This window comes from Podarcis vaucheri (assembly GCF_965113315.1).
Source record: "Podarcis vaucheri genome assembly, chromosome: Z".
In the NCBI taxonomy this organism is placed as follows: Eukaryota; Metazoa; Chordata; class Lepidosauria; order Squamata; family Lacertidae; genus Podarcis; species Podarcis vaucheri.
This window is the reverse complement of record NC_138758.1, coordinates 48,202,021-48,221,886: the sequence shown is the minus strand read 5'-3', so window position 1 is coordinate 48,221,886 and position 19,866 is coordinate 48,202,021. Positions and strand designations below refer to the sequence as shown.

The following is a 19,866-nucleotide window of genomic DNA, read 5'->3' as shown; positions in this document are numbered from 1 at the left end:
AAATTACAGGTGCAAACATGACACACACCACTACAAATTGGTTACATACATATCTGTGAAGTTCTTAAGATTTGTTAAAAACTATTTCTTTAAATAAATAGGACTATCTATCTATCTATTGCGCCTGGTGCGCTATATATATATTGCGCTATATATTGTGCCTATGATGTTGGAGGTAGGGGTTGTTGTTTTTTAAATTCTAGGGAACAACCTAGAGGAAGCATTACAAACAAGATAGATTTTATAAATAGATGTTGTGATTATGCATCTGTGCACTGAGCAATACAATATTATAGTACTGAATTATGGTAAGCCAGTTATTTAATATATGCATTGTTTTAATAATGCATATTTAATATCTGTGACCGTCCAGATGGTGCTTGACTACATCTTTCATCATTCCTGAAGACTGGTCATTCAGGATGGGGCTTAAGGGAGCTGGAGTTCATCAACACCTGAAATTCACCCAGTTTAAAAAGAAAATATGATAAAGATTTATAAAAGTTATCAGTAGCATGAAGAGTTCAAAGTAATTTACTCTCATGCAACACTGAAACTTTGTCACCCAGTTAAAGGACAGGCATCAAGTTAAAAACTTCCTTCACCCAATGCTTAATTTACTTAGGAAGTGATCCAACCGGATTTCCTTTTCATCAGTTTCATGGGGGAGAGTTAAAGCATGTGAGCTCAATGGGGCTAAAAAATACTTTATTTGACTGGGTCATGCCGTTTAATTTGTTACGGCAAGAATGGTGATAGCTACTAGCAATAGATGGCTACTTAGATGATTTAAATTATATTCAATGAATCAGTCTACCATAGCTTTATTACCCTGTGGTGATGGTGGCTAAAACTAAAATCTTAATTGCCAGGAATACTTTCTCTCTCCAATTACCACACACACACACACACACACACAGAGAGAGAGAGAGAGAGAGAGAGAGAGAGAGAGAGGTTACAGAGCAGGAGATGACTAGGTAACTGCCCAAGGCATCTGACTGGCCTTTGTTGGGAAACAAATCTCTGGACTGGATCTTTTGGAGTGATCCAGCAGGATAATTTTTGAAAGATACAGGTAAAACTATGATATTATTATTATTCACTCTCACAAGAGGTAGTGATGGCCGCCTAATTGGATGACTTTAAAGTGTTGACCCAGTGTGCAGCAACAGTGAAAAGGGCATGCTATGGATCATTAGAAAATGAACTGAAAATAAAATTGCCAATATCATAATGCCATTATACAAATCTATGATGCAACTGCATTTGGAGTTCTGTGTACAATTCTCAAAAAATAAATTGTAGAGTTGGAGATGGTTCAGAAAATGGCAACTAAAATGATAAAGGTGATGGAGTGATTCTCCTATGAAGAAAGGTTGTAGCATTTGGAGCTTTTTAGTTTAGGGTGACATGACAGAAGTTCATAAAATCATGCAAGGTACAGTGGTGCCCCGCAAGACGAATGCCTCGCAAGACGGAAAACTCGCTAGACGAAAGAGTTTTCCGTTTTGGAGGTGCTTCGCAAAACAAATTTCCTATGGGCTTGCTTCACAAGACGACAATGTCTTGCGAGTTCCTGCTGGTTTTTCCCCTCCCCCCCTTTTTCTAAGCCGCTAAGCCGCTTATCAGCTGATCCGATCAGCAGATAAGCCGCTAAAAGCCGCTAAGCCGCTAATGGGCTTGCTTTGCAAGACGAAAAAACCACTAGACGAAGAGAATCACAGAACGGATTCTTTTCATCTTGCGAGGCACCACTGTATAGAGAAAGTGGATAGAAAATATTTTTCTTCCCTCACTCACAAGCCCAGAACTCATGGGCCTCCAATGAAGCTGAATGCTGGAAGATTCTGAACAGATAAAAGAAAGTACCTCCCCACACAGAACATAGCTAAACTGTGGAACTCACTGCCACAGGAGACAATGATGGCTTTTAAAATGGATTACAAAAATCCACATAGAATAAAGTGATCAGGAGGTACGAGCCATGATGGCTGGGGAAACCCAGCCAGATGGGCGAGGTATGTATATATAAATAAATAAATAGATAGATAAATAAATATTGTGGTTGGAGGCAGCAATGTTTCTAAACACCAGTTGCTGGAAACTGCAGGAGGGGAGAGTGCTCTTATGCCCAAATCCTGCTCGTGGGTTTCCCACAGGGATCTGGTTGGCCACTGTGAGAACAGGATGTTGGACTAGATGGGTCATTGGGCTGATCCAGCAGGCGCTTCCTATGTTCTTAAAAGAGGATTAGACAAATGAATAAAGGGTAAGCAGAGACATCACCTTGCCAACAAAGGTCCTTATAGTAAAAGCTATGGTTTTCCCAGTAGTGATGTATATGGAAGTGAGAGCTGGACCATAAAGAAGGCTGATCGCAGAAGAATTGATGCTTTTGAATTATGGTGCTGGAGGAGACTCTTGAGAGTCCCATGGACTGCAAGAAGATCCAACCTCTGCATTCTTAAGGAAATCAGCCCTGAGTGCTCACTGGAAGGACAGATCCTGAAGCTGAGGCTCCAAGACTTTGGCCACCTCATGAGAAGAGAAGACTCCCTGGAAAAGACCCTGATGTTGGGAAAGATGGAGGGCACAAGGAGAAGGGGACGACAGAAGACGAGATGGCTGGATAGTGTTCTCAAAGCTACCAGCATGAGTCTGACCAAACTGCGGGAGGCAGTGGAAGACAGAAGTGCCTGGCGTGCTCTGGTCCATGGGGTCATGAAGAGTCGGACACGACTAAACAACAACAAGGGTCTCTATGGCAAATGGTCACAATGGCTATGTTCTGCCTCCACTGTTGGGAGACAGGATGCTTCTGAATACCAGTTGCTGAGGAACACAAGAATTATTAATTTATTTCCATTGTCATTTATGGCATTTCATGTCACATACCATTTTATTAAGTACCCTACTTTGCCAGGGTGCTGAAATCCACTGAGAAGTACTACTGCCTCGCTTAAACTTTAGTCTTTATCCTCCAGTTCTCTTGTTTCAAGAGTTTAATGAACTGAAGTAACCTTCTGAAAATATGAGTCATAACTGTACATATTTTTCTGAGCACAATTTGATGGAGGAGCCTGGGTCATGAGAAGGCATGGGGAAAGAAAAAGAGTCACTACAAAAAGATTTAATTTCCTCCACCTGCATGACAGAACCATTCCCTCACTCACAAAAACTGGATTCATTTTGTGAACATAAGCACAAGTGTTTTATCTAACGAGAACAGTCTTTCAAACCCAGCCAGTACCAGAGATTCAGGGCCCAGCTGAATGGTACCACATCGAGATTAGCTCAGAATGCCGGCACAGTGATATGGCTGCGACACGCAGATGGGCAAATAGCAAGCTTGCAGGAACAGGAGCAGAGTCCAAGGAGAATATGTCATTCTACATAAGACTGGCACTCTCAACCCTAAGATGAAGTATTTAGAACTCAGGGACTAATAGTACCAATTAGTATGACCTTTTTTTTTTTTTTTTAGAGCAACACTGAAGAGGATAGGTGAAATAGTTGCTTTAAAAAGAGGAAGGCCTCTCTTAGTGCCACAAGTGGTTATGAGCAAAGACAAGCTTCTTTCTATTCCCACTCTCCCTCATAATGTAACAATATTAATTTTAAATAGCAGGAGATACAGAGAAGGATTATTTTTTCAGCATTATTACATTTATATACGTACTGCCTTGCTACCATGGAACTCAAAATGATGCACAGATGCAAAGCATAAATTTTCAGTAGGGTTCAGTATTATAAATGTTATAAATAATAAATAAATAAATTTATATACTCCCCTTCCTCTGAGGTTCACAGAGAGGTTCACAGTAGACACACAAAAATATGTGACATAATAACAAACAAAACAATCCGCCCCCCCCCCTGTTCAAAAGCCCATAGAGTGTTTTCACCTGGCACCTAAAATATGTATTGAAGGTGAGCCTCCCAGTAGCAGTTACTACCATGTAAATGTGTATAGGATAGACCTAGTGAATGGTCTAGGCTAGGTGTATCTGTTGCTGCAGGCCTGCACCACTGCTGAAGCTAATGAAGTACGATGGAATGAGAAGCCACTGGGAGACCAATGCAACAGACAAGATACAACAGCTTTGAGTTTGCATAGGATTTCAGCATTATTTCAATGTGTTATCAGAAAAAGGATCACATCAGAAGTTTAGCTCTCATTACTGGTTTCACCACAGCAGTTAATACCCAGTGAAGCAAACTGTCTTTCATCACACCCTGACTTTTACAAAACAAAACAGAAAATGTAGTAAGTCAGAACCTGTAGGGCCTATCCTTACATAAAAGATGCAGACCTTCATAGGACAGAAGTTTTTTTAATCACCCCTTTCACAAAAGCAGCAGCACCTCTTCTTAAAGCCCACAGGGTAGAAAGCTTTGCTTAAGAGAACAAACTACCATTTGCAGTGGTTTCCGTTTGATCAGATGACGCAGGTGCAAAAACCACAGCCTGGAGAGATAAACATCATGATGAAAAAGAGATACACTGAGAAGAAAAATGTAACTCATATCTACAGAAGGAACACTGTCTTTAGGACACATTTATGCTGCCTGCTCTGCTGCTCCCTTTCACATAGTTTTCCCCACTTCCCACTCTTAACTGAAAAGTGTTCTCTCAGAAGCTAGCGCCATCTGGACCTCCTCCCTGCCAAACTGGTTTTCAACATTCCACTGGAAACAGTCCATATCTATTGTCTTGTTTATACTGCTAGCTTTCTCTCCTTCCATTACATTTGTGGGGAGGTAGACAGGGGAGGAATGAGCGTGCACAGTCACATGTGTGATTGATACAACCTTCGGCCCAAGTTACCTCTCAGTGTTAAACTGTTACTACTTCTGATAATGGATATGATGGGGGAAACTATTGTGTAAAACTGACTTCCTAATTTAGTAACACTGGGGTGGGATATGCAATAAATACCTCAGTTTCCATGATGAAACTTCCGTATGTTTATCTGTATCTTTCTGTGGTCTTTCTTGAAACATTCTATAACAGACAGAATAGTAAATCTCATAGTTGCACTTTGAAAGCAGAGGTGCTGGCCCAGTATTTGGCAGCCACCTAACATCTTCTGTAGTGCTTTTGGCGGATACAAACTACAGCATTTTAATAGTGACGTTTTGGAGAAAGAGAAATTCGCATTTTGATCAGAGGAACCTCATGTTCTAATATGTTGCATATTAAGTCTGATTCCAAACTGTTGTAAGACTATTTCTGTGGCAATAGGTTACAGGGAGTTGAGGAAACAGTTTTTCACTTTTGTGGCGCTTGGTCAAGGGTAATTAAAATTCCAAGTTGGAATCTTTCAGTCCAGCCTATGACACTATTTCGTATAAAATCCACGCTGGGAAATATTAATGTGTTCCAAACAAGCTAGGACTGGTATTCCTTGAACAGTTGGAAGATTTTTATTATTTTGTTGTCATTTTTGAAACATTGCTATGATCTAGTAAATTTATTCATGATGTATTATATGTTTTAATGAATTGTTTAAAAAGATTTACTGATCTAATATTTTGTTATTTGTGTGTTGCCTTATCATGAATTTATGCTTTAGCTGCTGGAAAAAAAGTATAGGCTAATTTGGGGAGGGGATTGTATTATTATGTTTTTGTCAATTTGATGTAAATCACCTTGGGCATATATTGAATGGTGGCATATAAATAAAAACAGTAACAGCAAACAAGCAGCAAGAAGATATTAAAAATATCCCAAATCTGGATTTGCTTTCAGGGTCTGCTAGTGAGAGAATGAGGGAAATCCACATGCACTAGTCTTAAAGTGACTCAAGCTGCTTACACTGCTGCAGCTATCAACACTGGCTTTAGGACCCAGCATTCATGGGCAGATGTGGAAGCCCCAGCAGCTCAACAGAGCCAAGCACTGATGCCAGCTTTGGGTTACCCATAAAGGCAGCTGGATCTCTGAGCTGGCCATCATTTGAATTACCCACAATGCCTAAGAACCACACTGCCAGGGCACTATAGATTAATAAGATAGTGTATGGTTCACAGATAGCCACAGATTACAATGCTACTGTAGAGGTAAAGGATCTCTGGATGGTTAAGTCCAGTCAAACATGACTATGCTACTGTATGCTATTGCCACCAGAAGCAACAGATAACACTTTGCCAAGCACCTTCAAACCTACATCTGGTCCTGATGACTAGAGTGTGTTACCATTGACTTTCTAAAAAGGAGTCAGCGCTAGGAATTGGGACCTAATCAGAAAGGCACACCACAGCATCTCTGTTGGCAGATTATGTAAACAGTATATAAAATGAGAACAATTAAGTCCTCCAGAGAGTTGCTTTGAATATAAAGTTGGAAAGTTGTAACACATAGGATGAGTGTTAAAAGTTTACAGGTTACTGCAACAGTTGTCAAACCTGATCGTGATTTTCTATAATCTGAGCATCTTATTAAGATGTAGGGGAGGCTGCAAAAATTAAGGCCAGTTTCAATGCACAGCTAGAACCAGAGCTTAGGGAGTGGAATGTGGATCACACACTCTTCAACCCCTCCCCCACAACCCCTTTCCACTAGCCACCTGCTTTTGTGTGACCAACCATCTCTATCCTATGAGAAAGTCATTTTGAGAACCTTAAATTTTAGAAGCATACCTGGCTCTTACTAATCTAGGATAGTAAGCACACCCATACACACTCACACACAGAAGAGAGAGAAGGGTGGGGGAAGGGGATACACCCTTAACCCTTGTTCTTTGTACTGTACATCCAAACCCATCATGAGAGGACATAAAGGACACTGTGAAATGCTTCCATGCCATCTCCCTGAATATGATGTGCAAAGCCCACGAGCTCTTATAGAGATTGCAGAGTCCAGCGGACAAGACAGCAAACTTGAAGTTTAGTGGAAAGGAAACAAGTTTCCACACACTTTCTCATTTGGGGCAGGCTGCCCATGGCTGGATGGGTGATCAGACTGCATACTCTATTGCCAGTTTTCCACTTTACTGGTTTATGAGTAACCATGCTGGTAGAGAGAGAAATGCATGCATCTGGATTAAATTAGAGGCAGTTTCTCTGCTGGAACACATCTGTGATCTGCAACAATCACATGCTGAGAGGACTGCTGAAATTCAGCCAGGGGGGAAAAAAGACACACTAGTTCAGCAGCAGCAGCAGCACTAGCACTGGAACAGACAAACACCAGAACTACACCTCTGCATCCAAGGTCAACAAGGAGGCATACTAAGCATTACTTGCAAGCAAATTACCTAGATTCTTATTTTGTTGGGGAGAGGGGGAATTAATTCCTTCCTCTTCCCAATCTTTCATACACTTCAAATTCCAGAGATAAGCCTCTTTCACCCAAAACAATAGGTAAAACTAAAGTGGGAGAAAGGGTATCTCAAAGGGGGTGGGGTGATGGTCAGGCAGCACTTATGAGGAACTCAACCGTTAAACTAAAGGGCTTCCAGATTTGGAGGGAAACAAATCTGGCCTCTGCACAGTACAAGGGGGTGGAGCATCTTCCAAAAAGGATCAGCAAAGGGAAAACACTTTAGCAGTTAATTTGCTCATCTCCTTGAACGCCTATATGGACTCCCCTGCTGAGCACCTGAGGGCCCTGTTCCTGCCTCTTTCCACCTGGCCCAGGACTGAGCCTGGCAGGCCTCTGAACAGCAGAGATGGTTCTTTTTTTAAAATGTTTTTAAATTATTCTTTTACCCTTTTAAATTCTTTTTTAGCATTGGGGGTGGGATAAATGTTTAGTTGGGGTTAGGGATTTGTTTAATTTTAGTAAGATTGTAGCTTTTTATTATTTTTAATTTCTATTGTTTTATTTGTTTTTTGTATAGGTTGTATTTTGTTTTTAAGGGGCGGGGTCAGGGCTGGCTGGGAGTGGGCCCCAGCCAACAGAATGGCTGGGGCAGGTTCCATGGGGGAGGGTGCACTGGGACACCCGATCTCAGTGATCACGGGTAGGAGGAGGAATTGTTACGCTAAGACCAGACCACGTCATTACCGAGGAAGCAGATTTAGTCGCTGTTTGAGGACTATCCCTGCCTCTGGGTCTGGTACTGTCCGGACGGATACTAGAATCAGCAAGGGATACCCACATAGCCTGAAGGTGCTGCTGTGCAATGCTAGGTCAATGATTCATAAGACCACTGCCATCCATGACTTGATCGTGGATGGAGGATTTGACCTGGCTTCTGTAACAGAGACTTGGTTGGATGAAGCAGGTGGGCCTGTTCTTGCCGCTGCTTGTCCACCAGGTTTCTCTTACGCACAGCAACCCAGGCCTTGTGGGCGGGGAGGGGGGGTTGCAGCAATTTTTAGCAAGTTATTACCATGCACCAGGCGTCCTATTGGAAAGACCCAGTTTTCTGAGTGCATGTTCTGAAGGTTGGGCAATAGGGGCAGTACAGGATTCCTTTTGGTGTACCAACCTCCCCGCTGCACCAAGGATTCCCTGCCTGAGCTGCTTCAGGTTGTTGTGGATGTTCTCCTGGAGACACAGAGTTTGGTTGTCCTGGGGGATTTTAACATCCACGCCGACACAATGTTACAAGGGGCCTCTTGGGACTTTGTGGAAAGCATGGCCTCCACAGGGCTGTCCCTGAATAAGTTTTGCCCAACTCATAGTCGCGGACATGCATTAGACCTGGTGTTCAACTCTATGGATGTGGATGATCTGACACTACGTAAAAGTGAAACAAAAGAAGTGCCATGGTCGGATCACTTCCTGGTGCAACTGGACTTCTCCACGACCCTTCCCCTCTTCAGGAAGGTGGGACTGATTTGGCTGGTCTGCCCCCACCACTTAATGGATCCAAATGATTTCCAGAAAGTTGTAGGGGATGTTTTATCCCATGTTGATGACCTTTCAGCTGATTTTCCTGGTGGCCCTCTGGAATGTGGAGTTAACCAGGGCTATTGACTGTCCAGCTCTGAAGCACCCTTTCCGATTGCATGGAGCCTGGACAGCCCCATGGTTTCCCCTGGAGCTGAGGGCAATGAAACAATCACTGAGATGGCTAGACTGCCAGTGGCGGAAAATTCATTCTGAATCTGACCAGACACGGGTTAGAGCTCAACATCGAGCCTACCAAGTGGCAATAGCAACAGCGAAGAGGACCTTCTTCACCTCCTCTATTGCACTTGCAGAAAACAGCAGCAGGAGACTCTTTCAGGTGGCTTGCAATTTAGCGGTACCACTTGAGCCATCGGTAAGGGCCCCAAGATCTCCTGCAATGATTTTGCAAGGTTTTTTGCAGATAAAATCACTCAGATTTGGAAAGAGGTAGACTCCACTGTGGGAACAGGGCTGGGGCAGGAGAGTGCTGGAGTCCTGTCTAGTCCAAGTTGTGTGGGATCAATTCCAATCTGTTACCTCCAAGGATGTGGACAGGCTGCTTGGACGAGTGAAACCAACCACCTGTCTCCTTGATCCTTACCCAGGCTGGGCTGTGTTCAGAAAGTGGTGTTGGGGGATGAGTGTTCACACATCTGGGCTCTCATTTGTGGGGTGCCTCAGGGTTCCGTCCTCTCCCCCATGCATCTACATGAAGCCGCTGGGAGAGATCATCAGGGGGTTGGGGCTGGGTGTTCATCAGTATGCGGATAATACCCAGCTCTACCTCTCTTTTAAATCTGAATCAGTGAAGGTCCTGTGTGAATGTCTGGAGGCGGTTGGAGGATGGATGGCGGCTAACAGATTGAGGTTGAATCCTGAAAAGACAGGAGTACTGTTTTGGGGAGACAGGGGGTGGGTGGGTATGGAAGACTCTCTGGTCCTGAATGGGGTAACTGTGCCTCTGAAGGACCAGGTGTGCAGCCTGGGAGTCATTTTGGACTCACAGCTGTCCATGGAGGCGCAGGTCAATTCTGTGTCCAGGGCAGCGGTTTACCAGCTCTATCTGGTATGAAGGCTGAGACCCTACCTGCCCATGGAATGTCTTGGCAGAGTGGTGCGTGCTCTAGTTATCTCCCACTTGGACTACTGCAATGCGCTCTATGTGGGGCTACCTTTGAAGGTGACCCGGAAACTACAACTAATGCAGAATGCGGCAGCTAGACTGGTGACTGGGAGTGGCCACCAAGACCACATAACACCGGTCCTGAAAGACCTACATTGGCTCCCAGTACTTTTCCAGGCACAATTCAAAGGGTTGGTGCTGTCCTTTAAAGCCCTAAACAGCCACGGCCCAGTATACCTGAAGGAGCATCTCCACCCCCATCATTCTGCCCAGACACTGAGGTCCAGCGCCAAGGGCCTTCTGGCGGTTCCCTCACTGTGAGAAGGAAGTTACCGGGAACCAAGCAAAGGGCCTTCTTGGTAGTGGTGCCCGCCCTGTGGAACGCTCTCCCAAAAGATGTGAAAGAAATAAACAATTATCTGACTTTTAGAAGACATCTGAAGGCAGCCCTGTTTAGGGAAACTTTTAATATTTGATAATTATTGTATTTTAATATTTTGCTAGAAACTGCCCAGAGTGGCTGGGGAAAACCAGCCAGATTGGCGGGGTAGAAATAATAATAATATATGAAGAGACAAAAAAACTTTGACTTCGTGCTGCTTTTTTAAAAGAAAGCCACACAAAAATCGATTTTTGTCCCTTCCTAGAGACCTACGTGCTTTTGTACAAGTACAAGAAAAGCTTCTAAAATCTCCTGCCATGAGTTACGGAACAAGGCAGTTCACGAGCAAGTCCAGGATTGTTTTTGGAATTTGTTTTGGCACAATGCTAGGCAATAATCAATCTGCAAACAGCCAGCAACAAAAGCAACATTTGATTAACAGTTACTGAAAGACAGGGCAGTCGCCTTTTAGAGAAGAGAGAAAATAATCCTACAAATTAAATGTTTTTAAAAAAGGGACTCCCTCCATGGAACCAGAACTGTATTAGTTTAGATTCATGATACAGCCATTTTGGTCTATTAATGAATGTAAAACAACAAGAAAAGAGAACAACACAGCATCTAAAGCTGTGATTTTTCAAACAGACTCTCAAGTATCACATACTTTGCAACCTAGAATAAGCTCAACAAGGGAGCAAAGAGGAAGGATATGCAGAACTATCTTTCCCAAATCTCAAGTTCCTTAGTGAGTACCAATACACACACTCATCACTATATGCACTACTAGGGTGGGAAAATGAAAAGTTTTTCAGATCACAAATGCTTTAGTTTGAAAAGTCTTGAAAAATGTGTACCCAACTTCCTGAAGAACCTCACACAGCAGGCCATCAGTGTCCACAGAACTTCATTTCCTCTCTCCCCACCCACCATGCACACACAAAGCATAAGGGGGGCACTAGACAAGGGGAAATAGCCCTAGTGACACATAATTGCTCAGTACAACAAATATCAAACAGGGAGGGCCAGATAGGTGGGGTATAAATAATAAATTATTATTATTATAAATGAAGAACTTCCTACCTGGAAGATAAAGTGGCAAAATCTCCTCCATCAAGAAGCCTAATTTTGCAGAACAGAACCCCATTCACAAAAGGAACAGCAGTCAGCTCCTCTAAAGTGAAACTGGTTTGAAATTTGAACTTCTTCTTCTTCATCAAGAAAGCCATGGGCAAATTCAAACAAGACCAAAAAACACAGTCTAGAAACTCCCAAAAGAAAAAGAGCAAAAATATCTATAGAGTGCAGCAGCTCCAAATATAAACAATAAAGATGTTTCAAAGAAGGTGAAACCACAATGTAAGAAATAAATCCACAGTCAATCCAGTTTACAAAAATAGAGCACGGAAATCTCAGTTCAAATGCAATGGCACCCTAGCTTTAAATGAAAAACCCTCTTCTCTCTTTGGTGGTCTGATCTGGCTATAGTATCATCGCTGGTGCAGACTTCAGGTAAGGAGGAGGGCAAGTGAAGTCTCTGGTTCATCTCCAAGGGTAGAGGGGGAAATCTAAGCTCCAGACCAGCAGGAGCTCCCTTGATTAGAGATTGTGGTGCTTGGCTTCTCTCAGGGCTCCTCTTGACAGTACTGCTAGTTTCTTTCTGAGCTGCTGCACAGCAGTGTCAACACTTCACAGTTCCAGTCTCCTCCCCTTGTGCAAAAGCTTCACGTGGACAACTGCATCAGCAGCATATGTTGTGGCTCCCACAGGTTTCATGCAAGCCTACAGAAGGGAGAGAAGGGGTTAGTCTCAGCTTAGTATCCGCTACTGTCAGTTCCTCCCTCTGCCCCCCAATCTAATCATAGATAAATGAATATTCAAGTATTATCCTATATCTATCTATAAATAAATTCAAGATGCCTTCATCACTATCCTTTACTTTACATGCCAAATGCTTCTGCAACCTGCTTGAATAGTTTTTATTTTTCTGTACTGTATACATAGAGGATTAGATCTTCAGGTTATCTACAGCAAGCAGTCTCAGAAAAGGATGGATGCTCATAGGCACATTTACATGTATGCATGTGTTCTCTCTCTCTCTCTCTCTCTCTCTCTCACACACACACACACACACACACACACACAGTCTTCCAGTGAAAAGGATGTTCAAAAGAGAACTAAGTAGTCCACAGATGGCTGCTAAATATCAGACTGTGGCGTATCAAGGATAGGCACTTTCCACCCACCACACCTCGCCTTTCAGTCAGCTTTGCCACAACAAGAAGGAAGCAAAAAACATGTCAAGTAATGTGACCAGGGTTTTACAAAACATGGTTATGAGGCTTGCTTTTCCTACGCCTTAGACATGCCTTTACATCAGGGGTATAAGGCTCAGGGTTTGTTCAGCCCATTAACTCATTGAAGAAGACAAAACAGATAACTGGCTGTGGGCACAGTCAGTTTCAAAAGCAACTCAAATTAGAGTTAAAATGTAATGAGACAGTAATGAGACAATGAGCTTGCCAAAAGCCAAATTAAAATTTATGAAATTATTTTTCAAGAACCTAGCCTACATGGCAGTTCTTGAGATGCTTCCAGCATCTTTTCCCTATCCCACTCTGCCTTGATGAATGCTTCTAAAGTTCAATGTCAAGAGTTCATTCTGATCTGTAGTTACGCATCCCGCCTGCTGTGTTCAGCGATATTTTAAATAAACAGCTGACCCAAGTGACTCCTGGGACTTCCTCACCAACTGCCCTAACCACAGCCCAGTTATCCACCCCCTCCAATATTAGCCCACGTTGAATACCCCTTCCACAGACAGCAGCAACATTTTCCCAATCCAAGTGATTCTCCCAGATTCTCAGCTTTCCTCAGCTCACTGACCTAGTATTCCCATTAGACATATTAATTGCTTACAACCCAATTCACCAGTAAATCCCATCCAAGTAGCTTCATCTGTAACCCACGAACATTCCACCATCACAAACTTCACTTCCCCACCAGCTTGTAAAACAAAATGGCTAACCACTTGCAATAGGAATCACTTCCCTCTCACTCCCACCCCTCTTATATCAGGTCCTCCTCAGCTTCTACCCCAACTATGGAGTTGCCAAATCTCCAATATCAGACCTGACACAGGAGATCTGGGGTAACTCTGATGGGGCAGGAGACAGAATTTAGTGGACACACAGTCTATATAGCAACCCATTTTCAAGTCAACTTTTACTATCTACACATTTTTATAGCCATTTCAGTGAACATTGTGCTGAATTGACATGACCCATTATTTATTCTGAACAAGGGATAAAGCTATGCAGTCCTCAGGACAGATGAGGTAAAAAATAGTTGTGGGTGTCCTGTTTCCCACCCCTCATAATCTTACTCCCAAGCAAGTGAAAGATACATCAGCGTCTACTGGTGAACCACATGCCAATTTCCAGCGGACCATGTAGCTTCTGCTGGTTTGGTGTGATTTTTGCAAATAATGTTTCCCTGTGTGGACTTTGGCCGGATCCAGTTATAGTCTCCTTACATTTCTATGCAATGAGCACCTAGTGAGGATTACTGGAAATCCAGTAATTTAGTGGACACACAGTCTATATAGCAACCCATTTTCAAGTCAACTTTTACTATCTACACATTTTTATAGCCATTTCAGTGAACATTGTGCTGAATTGACATGACCCATTATTTATTCTGAACAAGGGATAAAGCTATGCAGTCCTCAGGACAGATGAGGTAAAAAATAGTTGTGGGTGTCCTGTTTCCCACCCCTCATAATCTTACTCCCAAGCAAGTGAAAGATACATCAGCGTCTACTGGTGAACCACATGCCAATTTCCAGCGGACCATGTAGCTTCTGCTGGTTTGGTGTGATTTTTGCAAATAATGTTTCCCTGTGTGGACTTTGGCCGGATCCAGTTATAGTCTCCTTACATTTCTATGCAATGAGCACCTAGTGAGGATTACTGGAAATCGTGTAGTTAGGCCTTAAAGATATCCTGATTATTCAACCCTTACTCTGTAAATTTAGAACACATTGGCGGACCATGCTGATTCTTATAAAGAAAAAAGGAGGCCATACCAGATTAAAATCGGCTTATCCTTGTTATAACTATTTGCTTCTGAGACCCTGGAGAGGAAACTAAACCTATGAAACTACAGAATCAACCTCTCACAGGCAATCAAATCCTCAAATATATGTACAATCGCACCTTGGTTGTAGAACGCCCTGTAATTCAGACGTTTTGGCTTCCGAATGCCGCAAACCTGGAAGTGATTGTTTCAGTTTGCGAACGCTCTTTTGGAACCTGAACATCCAACAGGGCTTCTGTGGCTTCTGATTCGCTGTAGGAGCTTCCTGCAGCCAATCAGAACCCGTGATTTGATTTTCAAACATTTTGGAAGTCGAATGGACTTCCATAATGGATTTCATTCGACTTCCAAGGTACTATATTCTTAGACATGTTCTGGAGTAGCAGCTGTTGTAGTGCAATCCAAGTAGGGCTGGGTGATATATTGATATATCATCCAAAACTGGTTTGAAGTCCATATTGTGGTATCAGTTGCATTGTTTTTAACCTGGAAATATATCACAAATTATGACTGTGTGTGTGTTATGCAAAACTCATAATGTAGGAAAAAACGTGAAGCCAGCCAATGCTTCTCTTGATTTCTGCACCCCCTGTTAACTCTGCCAGCTCAGCTTTCCCCTGCTGCCTCATGCAGGGGGCAGTGAATCACAAGAGCTGGCACTGGAAAAAATCACGATGGAAGAAAAACCATGAAACCACCTAATGCCTCTACATAGCTCCATCCTTATTTCAGACATTGCAATATATCACAATGTTATAGATAGATATTGCCCAGCCCTAAATCCAAGACAAGTCTATTTCAAAGTAAGCCCCAGAGTGTTCAACAGCCTTACTCCTAGGTAGGTTTGCATAGGATTGCAGCGTTCTTACATTCCAGCAATTCTAAACAGGCTAAGGAGGAACTGGACACAGGGATATTTATTTCCAAACATGCCCATGAGTGTACAGCTTAGGAGTGAACACAGGAGTCCTATAGCACCTTAAAGACCAACACAACTTACAAGAGTAAATCTTAAAGTACAATTCATTCAAAAGCAAGTGCTTTAGAGCTCCACTAGTTTCAACATTAATTTTAAAAAGTGTGCCACTTTGGCTAGATCATGCCTATAATGTTTGTGTGTCTGTAGGTACACAGAACTATATACATGCACAATATGTAATTAATTAATATATTTTTACGCACTTTTTATTGCTGAAGCAATAAAGAGCGGACTACATTAAAACAAAACAGGCAAGAATACACACGTACACATCCCTAACTAAGTGGTGCAGCAATTCTCACAAAAAGGCTTGGACAAATAGATACCAAGCTTGTATCAAGAGCTTAAAGAAGTCAGCACCAGACATATCTGAGAAGGGAGAGAATTCCATAAACTGGGTGCCTGTACTACGAAGGCCCTCGCTCACGGTGCTACATATTGGATTTCAGTTAACTGTGGCAGAGTTTAGAGAGTCTTCCCTGTGGACCTTAAAGCAAGAGCACATTTATACAGGAAAATTTGTTCTGCCAAGAACACAATACACATTTGTGGACACCACCACACATGTATCTTACCTGCACACACAAGATATCTATGAATGGGTGTGTTGTATAAATTCACATACGCACATGTAGGTGCATATGTACACACATCCACACATAAAAAGTGTTTAGATAAAACTACACAGGTGTATGTGTTCCTATCTACACTCTACAAAAACAACGCTGGATCCAGACTTCACCACACTGAGACTAAACCCCCTGAAATCAACAGAGCTAACCTAAGCCCCACCAATTTCAGTGCAGTCTGGCTCTAAGTATGATCAAGCCTGATCCAACCCACAAATTAGACTGCATACACAGCATACATTTAAAGCACATCCTCAACCACCACGGCCAAAATAAAATAAAATCTTGAGAACTGTAATTTAGCCCTCATAGAGCTACAATTCCCAGCACCCGTAAATTACACTTCCCAGGATTTATTTGTGCAGGGCAAAGCACTTTGAATGTATACAGCTTTACACACTTTTGGACTTAGGCACACAGCACATTTTAAAGCACATTCTCTCCTAAAAAAAGAATGATGAGAACTGTAGTTTGCCCCTTGAAGTGCTTCAATTCTCAGCATAGCTGCCAACTTTTCCCTTTTCTTGCAAAGAATCCTATTCGGAATTAGGGAATTTCCCTTAAAAAAAAAAAGAAAACGTTGACAGCTATGATTCTCAGCATACATAAAATACATTTCCCAGGATTATTTGGGTGTTCACATGTGTGCGCTTTAGATGTATACAGTTTTACACTCTTTCGAACTTAGGCTGCATACACAGCATACATTTATAGCACATTCCCACCATACCCAATAATAATACGCGTTGTTCATCCCTCACAGAGCTACAGCCAGCAACCATAAACTACATTTCCAATGATTACCGGGAGATGTATACAGCTTTGCACAAAGTGTGAATGTGTTTCAAGCGCTTCAGGCGCACGAGCCACCCGACGGGGGAAAATAAAACCCCTCTTTCCCGCCCCATACAAGAGGGGGCGGAAGAAGGGGAGAAATAAAAGCTGGTCTTAAACTCTCCCACCCCCTCCGCTCGCCCCATACAAACTCTCCCCACACAACAAGAGCCGTGAGGAGCCCTTCGCCCTTCACTTTCCTCCTAACCCCCCACCCCACCCCGACCGACCCTCAACCTCACCCCATGGCTCTCGCTCGCCTCCCCCTCAGGCCCCTCTTAAAATAACGCCCCCTCCCAGGAGAAAGCTTTCCACTCGCAACCTATTTTTTTTTAAACCCCCCCACTCCAAAAGACAGATTGACCCCCCGCACTCCCCCACGATCTCTTCCGTGGGGAGAAAGAGCCCCCCGCGCAAGGACCTCCCCCCGCTTTTACCTCACACTGCCACCCACCCCCCACCCGAGACCGACTCGCTCTCACCTCCCTCCTCCTCGGCGCTGGCACCGCTACGCCGAATGCGCCCGCTGCGCCGACAGCGTAACGCGAGGAGGCGGAAGGGGATGGAGGAGCGGGAGGAGGCGCCGCCTGCGCTTGTGCAGTCAAGGCATTCGCTCGCTCGCTCGCGCTCTGTCTCCGTCCATAAATTGGGCGCGAGTGCGGGGGGGGGAGAGGAAGAAGTGCAGCCGCTCTCCGAGGATTGGGCAGTGCTTTTCTCCTCCCCCCCCTCGCCACGCCCCCTACGGAAAGAAGAAGAAGTAGAAAAAAAACGAAGGGGCAGGAAGAAGTCCGGTTTCCAATTGGGCGCGTGGATGACTTCAGCGGCGAAGCGATTGGAGAAGGGGTGCCTTCGCTCAAATGAAAGGGCCCGCCTCCTCTTCCCCAATACCTCAGGGTTTTATGGAAATGGCGGGAAAACGAGGCGTAAGGGGATTCGGGAATGAATTGAGAGGGGGAAAGGAATGATGAGGAAGAGAGAAAAGTGCTTCTCAAGCAAGGGCCTTACTTTGATTTTTTATTATTATTATTATTATTATTATTATTATTATTATTTAAATTTATACACCACCCTTTATCCGACAAACACAATATAAAAACACAAATATAAATATTTATTTTTGTAATGAACATCTCTCCTCCAGAGAGATGAATGTATCATTTAAGCATTTTATTTATTTAATATTTCCCACTTTTTCCTCCAAAGGAGAAGAAGAGATGAGTTTGGATTTGATATCCTGCTTTATCACTACCCTAAGTGCAGGGCTGAAGGTCAGGATGACCAATGGAAAGCCAGGCTAAGAACCTCTGAAGCCATATTATAGAGCCATCTAAAAAAAAGCACATTTCTCTTTCTCCTGTTTACCACTTTGCCACCTTTTGTAGAGGCAGCTAGCTTGCAAGGATGCGGTTAGGGTAGCTTGCACCTGAGGTTAAGCCATTTCTGAGAAACGACCCCTGACAAACAGGACATAGCTAACCACTTAGAGAAACTGTCAAAACCACAGGATGCGCTTCCAGTAAACACCTGCTCAAGCCCAGTTCCAGGAACTGGTAAATAGGTTATAAGCCAGTAGCGCCACCTAGTGGAATAGGCAACTTGGAACCGAAAGGACACACCAATTTATTAATTGGTTGAGCTTTAATGAATATGCATCAATGACCATAGGAAATTGTCAATCATTGGCTAAAGGGATGCCAAGGGGCTGAACTGTGCTTTGCAAGAAGGTATATGAGTTAGCTACCCCCAAGGAGGGGTGGGCATTCTTCATTTTCCTGAATGCACCCTATTTGCTTTTTGTCTGACAAAAATCCAAATAAAAAAAAACTTTTTCTTTAAGAAACTTTGCTGCCTGATTTTTTCATTCCTGGTCTGTATTTCTGAAGTCCCTTTCATTTCTGGTGCCAAAAGTGACTCGGATCAGAAGGACTTTAAGTGTCCTCAGAGACCAGGAGGCAGCTCCCTTGCCCTCTGGGCAGTGACGGCGGAGGGCCAACAGACCTCCTGGCTTCCAAGTGCACACCGAACCTTTTCTTCGGAGGGGGACAGAAGGCAACTTGACCCTCTTGCTGTATCCTGGGACAGAGGACAACGGATTTGAAGAGCAGAGGTTGGGAGGACAGGGCAGAGAACAGCCGGCTGGGGTGAGTACATGGCAACAAGCCCTGAGGGGATAGGAAATCCTCCTTTTAATTAAGGAGAAGGGAGGTTCTGATCAAATCTCCAGCGTGGATAGTGGCATTAAGTAGAAGGGTTGACCCCTCAGAACCACCCACGCTTTAGTATTAGGAAGGAGAGAAAAGGGGGGGCACAGGGTGGTTAAGTGTGTCGTGCAAGCGTCCAACGAGAGAGGCATTTTGTGCATGTATGTGTGTTACCCCGGGGCATTCCCCTGGGGTCGTAGCAACAAGTACTCCGTTTCCCAGTCGGGCGACCGCACCTGGGCGAGAAAAGTTGAGAAATGAATGTGTGAGTGTTTGGTGTGGGGACGCTGTACAGGGCCATACTGAAAATGGGAGGGGGGAGGCTCGAAAGGCTTGAAAGGTCCAGTAATTCCCCTTCAATGCATGTTAAACAACTTCAAGAAAGGATTCAGCGGAGACTATGGCATAGACCAGGGGGGGACATCCTGACCAGATCCCCTATATAGACAACTGGCTGAAGGTTGTAGATGACAACCCCCCCCCCCCCCGGTTGAAGAAATGCAGGACTGAACATTGCAAAGTCACTCCCTCATGTCAGGTTTTGGAGGGAAGATGTCCAAAAGAAGTGCAGTGTTTATGGAGAAGAGTGTACAGAACAGTAAGCAGTTATTACTGCATTAACAGAGGAAAATAAAAAAAAGACCATGAAACAGGATGCTGCTATAGAATTAATGTAACAGGATCTTGAGCAGACAAATGAAGGACTTAATAGATTAAACACAAGTCATTTAGAAGAGAGGTCTCAACTAATTCAAGACCTCCAGAGGCATGGAAGAGA

General features: G+C 43.6%; 1 protein-coding gene across 6 annotated transcripts in view; it reads right to left on the bottom strand.

Moving 5' to 3' along the window:
* EEIG1 (estrogen-induced osteoclastogenesis regulator 1) overlaps positions 1-17,525 on the bottom strand; it is a 52,627-nt gene extending 35,102 nt beyond the window's left edge. For 2 of the 6 annotated variants that reach the window (XM_082208963.1, XM_082208966.1), the window contains exons 1-2: positions 17,370-17,525; positions 11,431-12,129 (exon numbers count right to left, since the gene is read on the bottom strand). In XM_082208963.1, the coding sequence (XP_082065089.1) occupies positions 11,431-11,576 (146 nt within the window). In that variant the 5' untranslated portion in view covers positions 11,577-12,129; positions 17,370-17,525. Of the gene's footprint in view, positions 1-11,430; positions 12,130-16,783; positions 16,990-17,369 lie in introns of those variants that run through there. The other 4 variants (XM_082208967.1, XM_082208968.1, XM_082208964.1 and 1 more) reach the window with 3 other exon arrangements.
* Between the last annotated feature and the right edge of the window lie 2,341 nt (positions 17,526-19,866).